At 43.3% G+C, this 11,795-nt stretch overlaps 1 protein-coding gene across 3 annotated transcripts in view; it reads right to left on the bottom strand.

Moving 5' to 3' along the window:
- Nucleotides 1–8,770, bottom strand: part of aig1 (androgen-induced 1 (H. sapiens)) — a 229,551-nt gene extending 220,781 nt beyond the window's left edge. For all 3 annotated transcript variants that reach the window (XR_012099546.1, XM_073050430.1, XM_073050429.1), the window contains exon 1: nt 8,609–8,770. Coding sequence is in view for 2 of the 3 variants with exons in the window: in XM_073050430.1 (XP_072906531.1) it covers nt 8,609–8,749 (141 nt within the window). In the remaining variant the exon portion in view is untranslated. The remainder of the gene's footprint in view (nt 1–8,608) is intronic.
- Between the last annotated feature and the right edge of the window lie 3,025 nt (nt 8,771–11,795).

The following is an 11,795-nucleotide window of genomic DNA, read 5'->3' on the forward strand; positions in this document are numbered from 1 at the left end:
GGTATTAGAGGGTTGCCTCTCTGACTGGAGGTCCGTGACTTGTGGAGTACCACAGGTATAGGTGCTGGATCCTTTGTTGTTTGTCATCTATATCAATGATCTGGGTGATAATGTGGTAAACTGGATTAGCAAATTTGCAGATGAAATGAAGTTTGTGTGTCATGGACAGTGAGGAAGACCATTATGGTTTGCAGAGGGATCTGCATCAGCTGGGAACCTGGGCTGAAAAATGGCAGATGGAATTTAATGCAGACAAGTGCAAGGATTTGTATTTCTGCAGGACCAACCAGGGTGGATCTTACACTGTGAATGGTAGGGCACTGAGGAGTGTGGGAGAACAAAGGGTTGTGGGAATACAGGTCCATAATTTGTTGAAATGGGCGTCACAGGTAGATAGGGTCATAAAGCTTTTGGCACATTGGCCTTCATAGATTAATTTGAAGAGTACAGAAGATGGGATGTTACGTTGAACATGTTGGTGAGGCCTAATTTGGATTATTGTGTGCAGTTTTGGTCACCTACCTACAGGAAAGGTGTCAACTAGGTTGAAAGAGTACAGAGAAAATTTACAAGGATGTTGCTTGGTCTGATTGGAAAGATTGAATCGGTTAGGACAGTATTCTTTAATACATAAAAGATTCAGAGGAGATTTGATAGGGTATTCAAAATTGTTAGGGATATAGATAGAGTAAATACAAACAGATTTTTTCCACTGAGATTGAATGGGACTACAACCAGGTATCATGGGCTATGGGTGAAAGGTAAGAAGTTTAAGGAGAACGTGAGGGGAAACTTCTTCATTTGGAGTGATGTGAGAGTGTGGAATGAGCTGTCAGTGCAAGTGGTGCATGCAAGCTCAATTTCAATACTTAAGAGAAGTTTGGATTGGTATATGGAGGGCTATGGGCCCTGAGCAGGTAGGTTAAGCGGTTTCAGTATGGACTAGATGGGACAAAGGGCCTGTTTCTGTGCTATACTTTTCTATGACTCTGTGACTCCATACTGCTGAGGCCTAACAAGGTGATGGTCAGAACTCATTTGGAATACTGTGACCAATTTGGGATACGTATCTAAGGAAACAGGTGCTGGCCCTGGAGAGTGTCCAGAGGAAGTTCACAAGACTAACACCGGCAATGAGAGGTTTAACATATGAGGAGCATCTGGTGTCTCTAGATTTGTACTTAATGGAGCTCAGAAAGTGGGAAGGTGATCTCATTGAAACTTACTGCACACTGACAGGCCTAGATAGAGTGGTCAAGGTGAAGTTGCTTCCATTAGCAGGACAGTCTCTGTGGGTGCACAGGCTCAAAATAAAGAGAAGAGCTGCGGAGGAGTTTCGTCATCCAGAAGGTGGTGAACCTGTGGAATTCATTGCTACAGAGGGCTATAGAAATTAAGCCATTAGGTGTGCTTGAGGCAGAAATTGATAGGTTCTTGATTGCTAAAGAGGTTCAGGGTTATGAATGGTGAACCAAACTTGATGAGCCAAATTACCAAATTCTGGTCCTGCTCAACTGTTTATTTCCCTCCATAGGTGCTATCTGATTTGCTGAGTTCTTCCAGAAATTTGTGTATCTTGCTGAAGATTTCCGGCATCTGCTCTCCATCCGTGGAGACAAACTGTCTACTGTCATCTTTTATAAACCTTCCAATTCCTGGGGCTACCTCTTCCAATCCTGTCTCATGCTAAAAACAAATGCCATGTTCTTTTCTCACTTCCTACATCTCTGCCGCATCCTTTCCAGGTTGAGGCTTTCCTTTCCAGGACCATAGAGATGTCCTCCTTCTTCAGAGAACGGGGTTTCCCTTCATCCACAATAATGCTTCCCTCATCCACATCTCCTCCATTTCCCAGACATTCATGCTCACCCCATCTGTCCACTGCCTTAACAATGATAGGATTCCTCTTCTCCTCACCCACCACCCCACGAGCCTCTGCATCCAACACATGTAATTTCTGCCATCTTCTATGGGACCCTACCATCAACCAATTTGTTCAAAGTTCAAATAGATTTACTATCAAAATACATATAAGTCACCATTTACAGCTCTAAGATTAATTTTCTTGTGTGCATACTCAATAAATCCAATAGGAATAATAGAATCAATGAAAGGCCACACCAAAAGGGCACACAACCAGTGTGCAAAAGACACCAAACTGTGCAAATACAAATTGAAAGAAAAAAGTAACTCCATCTTCACTCCATGTGCAAAAAGCCTTCCCATTGGCCAAACATTTTAATTCCAGTTCCTATTCCCATTCCAACATGTTTGTTCATGGCCTCCTCTCCTGACACAACAAAGCCACTCTCAGACTGGAGGAGCAACACCTCATATTCCATATAGATTGCTGACAACCTGATGGAATGAAAATCGAATTCTCCAACATCCAGTAATATTCCCGTTCCCCTTTCCCTTTTCTTCAAATCCCCACTATGGCCCTACTCTTTACCTCTTCTCACCTGCCCATCATATCCTCTGGTATCCCCCGCCTCCTTCCTTTTCTCCCATAGTCCACTCTCTCTTCTATCATATGCCTTTTTCTCTAGCCCTTTACCTTTCATCTCCCAGCTTCTTACTTCATTCCTCCTCTCCCCACCCACCTGGCTTCACCTATCACCTCCTCGCTTATACTCCTTCACCTCCATCCACTTTCTTATACTGGCATTCTTTGTCTTCCTTCACAGTCCTGATGAAGGATCTCAGCCCAAAACATCATCTGTTTATTCCTCTCCATACATGCTGCCTGACCTGCTGAGTTTTTCCAGCATTTCCTGTCAGTTCATCGGCAGAATTGTGCCCCCCCCCCCATATTAACCATTTCCACCCTGGGAGAAAGTCTCTGGTGATCTACTCGATCTATGCCTCATAGATCTCTCATCTTCCTCTTTCCCTCCAAAAAGGCTTGCTCAACCTCTCCTCATAAAACATGATCTCTTTTCCACCCACTCTGAAGCTTTCACATCCTTCCTATAATGAGGTGACCAGAGCTGAACACAATATTCCAAGTGTGCTCTAACCAGGGTTTTATAGAATTGCAACATTATCTTGTGGCTCTTGAGCTCACTCCCCCAAAGAATGAAGGCCAACACGCCCTATACCTTCTTTACAGCCTTATCAAATTACATGGCAACTTTCAGGGACCTATTGATATGGGCCCCAAGATCCCTCCATTCATCTGAGCTGCTAAGTGCCACTGCACAGGATTTAAATAAGTTGCAGAAAATTGTGAATGCGGTCAGCTCCATCGTGGGCACTTGCCTCCCCAGCATCCAGGCCATCTTCAAGGACAATGCCTCAACAAGGCAGCATCCATCATGAAGGACCCTCACCAACCAGGACATGCCATCTTCTCATTGCTACCATCAAGGAGGAGGCACAGGAGCCTGAAGACAGACACTCAATGATTCTGGAGCAAACACGAGGAAATCTGCAGATGCTGGAAATTCAAACAACACACACAAAATGCTGGTGGAACACAGCAGGCCAGGCAGCATCTATAGGGAGAAGCACTGTCCTGACGAAGGGTCTCAGCCCAAAAAGTCGACAGTGCTTCTCCCTATAGATGCTGCCTGGCCTGCTGTGTTCCACCAGCATTTTGTGTGTGTTGTCTCAATGATTCAGGAACAGCTTCTTCTACTCTGCCATCAGATTTCTCAATGGACATTGAACCCATGAACACTACCTCACTACTTATTTTTTCTTTTTGTACTATTTATTTAGTTTAACTTATTAATATATATATTTATATTTGCTGTAATTTAAACTTCTTATTCTTGTGTATTGCATTGCACTGCTGCCGCAAAACAACAAATTTCACAGCATACGCCAGTGATATTAAACCTAATTCTAATTCTGATTCAAAGTATCCTGCCATTAACCCAGAGACCACAGATACTGGAATCTGGAGCAATAAAAAAGAACTGCTGGAAGAACTCAGTGGGTCAGCAGCATCTATGGAGGTGAAGAGATTGTTGACATTTTGGCTAGTTCAACCTTGCATCAGGACTCTTCTGATCAGGGATTCTCCTGCTACTACTGCACAACACTGGTGCACTATAGGGGTGTGTGCTTAACCCACTGCTCTACTGTCTATACCCATGACTGTGTGGCTAGGCATAGCTCAAATATCATCTATAAATTTGCGGATGATACAACCACTGTTGGTAGAGTCTCAGATGGAAACGAGAGGGCGTACAGGAGCGAGATATGCCAACTAGTGGAGTGGTGCCGCAGCAACAACCTGGCACTCAACGTCAGTAAGATGAAAGAATTGATTGTGGACTTCAGGAAGGGTAAGACGAAGGGACACGTACCAATCTTCATAGAGGGATCTGAAGTGGAGAGAGTGAGCAGTTTCAAGTTCCTGGGTATCAAGAGCTCTGAGGATCTAACCTGGTCCCAACATATCGATGTAGTTATAAAGAAGGCAAGACAGTGACTATACTTCATTAGGAGTTTGAAGAGATTTAGTATGTCAACAAATACACTCAAAAACTTCTATAGTTGTACCGTGGAGAGTATTCTGACAGGCTGCATCACTGTGTGGTATGGTGGGGGGGGGGGGAGGCTACTGCACAGGGCTGAAAGAAGCTGCAGAAAGTTGTAAATTTGGTCAGCTCCATCTTGGGCACTAGCCTACAAAGAACCCTGGATATCTTCAAGGAGCAGTGTCTCAGAAAGGCAGCGTTCATTATTAAGGACCTCCAGCACCCAGGGCATTCCCTTTTCTCACTGTTACCATCAGATACATCAGGGAGGAGGTACAGAAGCCTGAAGGCACACACTCAGTGATTCAGGAACAGCTTCTTCCCCTCTGTCATCCAATTCCTAAATGGACATTGAACCCTTGAACACTACCTCACTTTTTTAATATATATTCTGTTTTTTGCACAATTTTTTATCTATTCAATATATGTATACTGTAATTATTTACTGATTTATTTATTATTATTTTTTCCCTTCTTCTTCTATATTATGTATTGCATTGAACTGCTGCTGCTAAGTTAACAAATTTCACGACACATGCTGGTGATAATAAACCTGATTCTGTTTCTGGTTTGCAGTCCCTCAAACATCGCTAACATTGGCGAAACGTCGACAGTGCTTCTTCCTATAGATGCTGCCTGGCCTGCTGCATTCCACCAGCATTTTGTGTGTGTTACTAACATTGGCCCATTGATTTGGGGCAAACTGTCTCTGTGGCCTGCAGTCAACAATCTACACAGCACTAACTTGACTTGAACTAAACTGAACATTTCTAATGTTTCAAGGACTCTGTGGTTTGAGATGTTGTATATTCTGTGTGCTTTTCACTCATTTTTTTTGCTGTTCTTCTCTTTGTGCATTGGGTGTTTGATTTTTTTCTTGAATAGGTTCCATGCTGGATTTAGTTTCACGGCTGTTTGTGGGAAGACAAATCTCAGGGTTGTATACTGCATACATACTTTGATAATTACTGTACCTTGACTTTTGGAATTTTTGACATTGTTAAGCAAAGTATTGACTGTGGATGAGGATAATATCATCTCCCATTTGTATATTTTGGAAATGTATATTTTTGGGGAAAACATCTTATTCTGATCTTGTTATCGGTGTATTATTGGATAAGACAGACTCTTGGCTTCACAATTGTCCTCATTATGACCGTACATCTTACTGTTTACCAGCACTGCACTTTCTCTGTTACTGTTATACTTCATTCTGCAGTGTTACTGTTGTACTTTGTTCTACCTCAATGCACTGTGTAATGATCTGGTCTGTATGCAAGACAAGCTTGTCACTGCATCTCTGTACACGTGACAATAACAAACCAATACCAATACCAAGTTGTCATATATACCAAGATGCAGCGAAAAGCTTTAATTTGCTAGCATTTAAGGCAGAGTTCCTGTTCCTAATAAAGCGGCCACTAAGTGTTTGTACTCTGAATTATGAAGAGCAATGTGCCTAAAGTTCTCTTTGTGACCCTATCTACCTGTGATCTTCTGCTCAGTGTCATTTGGTGTATACAGCAACCAGTAAGAGAGGAACTGGGATTAATGGGATTGCTCAGTGAGCCAGCATTGGCTCAATGGGCTGAACAGTCTCCTTCAGTGTCCTATGTACAATAGAATCATACACTCATGGCCAGTTTATTAGCCACCACATGTACCTAATTAGGTAGCTACTGAGTGTACGTTCATGGACTTCTGTAGCCCATCCACTTCAAAGTTCAACATGCTGTGCATTCAGAGATGCTTCTCTGCAAACCATTGTTGTAACATGCGGTTTTTTTGAGTTACTGTCACCTTCCTGTCAGTTTGAACCAGTCTGGCCATTCTCATAAGACCATAATAAGATATAGAAGCAGAATTAGTCCATTGAGTCTGCTCCGCCATTTCATCATGGCTGATACAATTTTCTCTCAGCCCCAATCTTCTGCCTTGTCCCATATCCCTTCATGACCTGACCTCGTATTGATTCTCCTCTGACCTCTCATTAACAAGGAACTGGTAGTCACTGGATATTCTTTTAATTTTTTGGACCATTCTCTGCAAACCATAGACCCCTACCATTAACCAAGGGGTCCATGGACACCAGGTTGGAACCCTACTGTAAACTCTGGATGCTGTTGTGTGTGAAAAATCTCAGATTTGCAGATTCTAAGTCGCTCAAACCACCCTGTCTGGAACCAGCAATCATTCCATGATCACATTTCTTCCCCATTCTGATGTTTGGTCTGAACAACAACTGACCCTCTTGATCACATCTGCATGCATCCATGCATAAAGTTGCTGTCACACGATTGGCTGGTTGAATATTCCCAATAATGGCAGGTGTACGAGTGACCACTGGGTGTAGCAACATCAAGGTAGTAAATAGAAAACAAAATGCGGGACTTGATGGAGGGTCTCGGCCCAAAGTGTCATTGTTCATTTCCTTGCATAGATGCTGGGCCCACATCACAGATCTGCTGTGTTTCTCCAACACTTTTTGTGTGATGCTCAATTATTTTTCCAGCATCTGCAGAAGCTCTTGTGTCTTTGAGAATACAGAATTTTGCTTTGCCATTACAGACTACAGAGCAGGTAAAGGTATAAATTAGAGTGAGAATACAAGAATTCATCTTTTATGTGGGAGAGGTCTGCTCAAGAGTCTATGACACCTCTTGACAAAGCCCCAGGATCCTGAGGTACAATGATACCATTCCTGTTCTTGTTTATAGCAATACTGATTTCATAAGGGCCCCTGGGATGTATGGGTTGTCTAGGAAGAGGTAGTACCTCTGGGAAAGGGCTTGTCGTGACCATCCCCAGGCAGTTCATTCATCTTTGGGCCCCATTGGATGCTCAGCTCTCACTTGTGACTCCAAGAAGCTGTTTGCCTGCGACAGCGGCCACATCCCAGTACACCACTTCGACAGGCAGGCTAAATCAGTTGAGGGTAGCCCGGTGGCCTCATACTCCAGTGAGATAAGGACATGCCTGTCCCAGCTCATCCACTCAGCCCCGGTGGACTGGGTGGATGAGATCTAAATAAGATCAAACAGGCAAGAAGGCAGTACTGCAAAGCTCATTGAAGAGCTAAGGGTATGACAAGGCATAGAAGACATCGTGGTTATCCACAGCAACCAAGGAAGAGCCCAGCTTGTGACGTTTGTTCGTACAATTCATCTGGACTTCTGAGGTCGAAAGAGTGGAACTGCCTCAGTGTGACGGCTTTTCCACCTTAGAAATTCTCCTGCACAGGCTTCCTGTCATTGCTGGATATGATGGACAGCCACCATAGGCTCCTGCAGTCATTGAGGACATCTCCAGAAGGCAATGTCTCAAAAAGGTGGCACCCGTCATTAAGGACCCCCATGAACCAGGACCTGCCCTCTTCTCATTGCTACCGTCAGAGAGGAGGTACAGGAATCTGAAAACCTACACTCAACATTTTAGGAACAGTTTCTTCCCCACGGCCATCAAATTTCTGAATGGTCCATATACCCATGAACACTACCACACTATCTTTGCTCTCTTTTTGCACTAATTATTCAGTTCCTTAAATATATATTTCTTATCATATTTCATATTATATTTTATGTATTGCCCTTTACTGCTGCCACCAAACCACAAATTGCATAACATATCTCAGTGATATAAACTTGATTCTGATTCTCATTCTGACTATAAAGTGTTTGAATTTAAAAAAAACAATAAAATGACTTTTGATCACATTATGGCCGCTTCCCCGCCCTTATATATCCCTCCAAAGCTGTCCCTTGATGGTCTGAGGGGAGACAGGAACTCAAATGGTTAAATCAGAACAGCCACAGTACATTATATGCAGTGCAAATGATCGTAATTCCTAAAAACAGACACGCACAGGATCTGGAATAAAATTAAAACAATCTCCGTTGCTTTTTTTGTGTGAATAATGATCTGTTAAGAGAGTTGGAGAGGGGGAGGGTGGGGGGGGGGACGCCCACAGATAAATAGCATCCATTGAGGAGGGCATTGTCAGAATGTATGTGCGTGTGTTGGTGGGGGGGGGGGGGGGGAGAGTGGATTGAGAAAGAACAAAATGATCATCAATGCAACACTACAGGATTGACCATGATGGCGGCGTTCCCGGGACTCACCAGGTTAATGAACGTGAGGAACTTCCAGCTGCCTCCGTAGGTCTGGTGGGCCGGGATATCGAGAGCTCTGTAGCTGCACAGGATAGAGAGGTAGGAGAGCAGGATGGCGACCCGCAGCACCTGAGACGGGATGAGAGCCATGTTGCCGCCACCACCGCCGCTGCTGATGCTGTTCCCCTCCCCTAGCAACCAGCCACGGCAACCGAGCCCGTCGCCATGGAGACAGCCGGCCTGTGCCCAGACTGCTGGCAGTTGTAGCGTTGCACAGGCCTGGACAGCAACGAGAGCAATTTTACACTGTCAGAGATCAGTCTCTGCATGTAATATTACAGGCAGTGATATCAGGCCTGGGGAACTACCCTGCTGTTGTTCTGCCTGGGTACACAAAGAAATTGCAGGATAATTATTAATGCCTGTGAGTCTATAGGTAGAAAAATAATTAGTTATCTTGCTGCAACAATGCATCCTTTGCAACATCTAACTAATCAATCAATCTCTCTCTCTCTCTCTCTCTCTATCTCTATCTATCTATTTATCCTTCTGTCTATATATCCATCTATCTATATGAATATCTGTCCATCACTCTCTCTCTTTATCATTCTACCTATCATTTTATCTATCTATTCATCTATCAAAATGAATAGCAGTTCATGTCTATTTATCTACTGTTTATATATCGGCACTGAATGAATATCTGTTCATCTTTTTCTCTCTCTATCAACCTACCTATCTACCTGTTGACATAAATATCTGTCCATGTCTGTCTGTCCATTCACTATCAATATATCTACCCATTTCTCTCTCTCTCTCACTCTCTCTTGCCCCCTCCCTTTTCTCTTGCACTATCTATCTATCCTATGATTGTGTGGCTAAGCACAACTCCAATGCCATATTCAAGTTTGCTGAGAACACCATGACATAGGCCGAATCAAAGGTGGTGATAATAAGCATATGGTGGGGGGAGACTGAAAACCTGGCTGAGTGGTGTCAAAACAACAACTTCTCAGTCAATGTCAGTAAGACCAAGAAACTGATACAGACTTCAGGAGAAGGTCCATGAACCAGTCCTCATTGGAGGATCCGAGGTGGAAATTTTAATACCTAGCTGTTCTTATTTCAGAGGACCTGTCCAGGGCCCAACACATAAGTGCAAGTACAAAGAAAACAAGTAAGCACTTCTACTTCCTTGGGTGTTTGATTCGGCATGACATCCAAAACTTCGACAAACTTCTATAGATGTGTAGGGGAGAGTATACTGACTGGCAGCATGGCCTGGAAACACCAATAGCATTGAACAGAAAATTCAACAAAACGTAGTGGATATGGCCCAGTCCATCACAGGTAAAGCTTTCTCAACCATTAAGCGCGTCTACATGAAATACTATCACAGGAAAGCAGCATCCATCGACAGGGACCCCACCACCAAAGACATGCACTCGTCTTGTTGCTGCCATCAGGAAGGGGGTACAAGAGCTTTGGGACTTGCACCACCATGTTTAGGAACAGTTACTACCCCTCAACCATCAGGCAGTTTAACAAAGGGGATAACTTCACTCAACTTCACTTGTCCCATCATTGAAATGTTCCCACAACCGATGGACTCACTTTCAAGAACTCTTCGTCTCATGTTCTCAATATTTATTGATTATTTATTAATATTATTGTTTTTTCTTTTTGCATTTGCACAGTTTGTTGTCTTCAATATTTTGGCTGAGAGTCTTAGTTTGGCGTTTGTTCATTGATTCTGTTATAGTTACAATTCCATAGATTTGTTGAGAATGCCCACAGGAAAATGAATCCCAGGGCTGTGGATGGTGACATATATGTACTTTGATAATAACATTTACATTGAACTTTGAACTACCTATCTATATTTTTGTCTTACTGAATCTAACAGGGGTAAGATGTTTCACTTAATGGTTGGTTCTGACCAAGGTTATGAATAACTCATGCACAGACATTCATAAACCTGCAGATATTGCGACCTGCATTTCATCTGCTGCGATATATTCATGATATGCTATGTGATATCCCCAGCAATTACATTTGCAATGCATGAACCGGTGAACAGTCAGTTAGGTGCATTCAGAGAGCTAGCATCAGTGGTGGAAAATTACATGAGCGGATTCAGAGTTAGGTTCTATCTGCATTTGAAAAGGCAAGAACTGATTAGAGATAGTTGGCATGGTTTTTGGGGTGGGAAATCATGTCTTGTGAGTTTGATTGAGTTTCTTGGTGGTTGTTTAAGGCCCAGATTGAGTGGAGAGGATGTTTCCTACATTGGGGGAGTCTAGGACCAGAGGGCAGAGCCTCAGAATAGAAGAGTATCCATTTAGAACAAAGATGAAGAGGAATTATTTTAGCCAGAGTATGCTGAATCTGTGGAATTCATTGTCATGAAGAGCTGTGGAGGCCAATTAACTGGATATATTTAAAATGGAGGATGATAGGTTCATCATTAGTAAGGATGTCAAAGGTAATGCGGAGAAGGCAGGAGAACGCAGTTGAGTGGGATAATACTTCAGCCATGATGGAAAGGTGGAGCAGACACGATGGGCTGAATGGCCTAATCCTACTCCTATGTCATATGGTCTACATGCACTTTAGCCAGACCTTTGACAAGATCCCACATAGTAGACTAGTCCAGAAGGTTAGATCAAAAGAGTGAGCTAGCCAATTGGCCTGGTAGTAGGAGGCAGGTGTTGGTAGTGGAGGGCTCTGTTTCACATTGGAATCCTATAATCAGTGATGTGCTGCAGGGATCAGTGCTGGATTCCCTGTTGTTCGTCAAGAAAATGATGATTTGGATAGAGATGTAGGTGACATAGAAACATAGAAAACCGACTGCACAATACAGGCCCTTCAGCCCACAAAGCTGTGCCGAACATGTCCTTAATTTAGAAATTACCAAGGGTTACCCATAAGCCCTCTATTTTTCTGAGCTCCATACCCTATTGTATCCGTCTCCACCATTGTCACCGGCAGCCAATTTCACGCACTCACCACTCTCAGCGGAAAAAAACTTACCTCTGATATCTCCTTTGTACCTACTTCCAAACACCTTAAAACTGTGCCCTCTCGTGCTAGCCATTTCAGCCCCGGGAAAAAGCCTCTGACTATCCACATGATCAATGCCTCTCATCATCTTATACACCTCTATCAGGTCACCTCTCATCCTTCATCGCTC

The sequence above is a fragment of the Hemitrygon akajei genome, chromosome 7 (assembly GCF_048418815.1).
Source record: "Hemitrygon akajei chromosome 7, sHemAka1.3, whole genome shotgun sequence".
Classification (NCBI taxonomy): Eukaryota; Metazoa; Chordata; class Chondrichthyes; order Myliobatiformes; family Dasyatidae; genus Hemitrygon; species Hemitrygon akajei.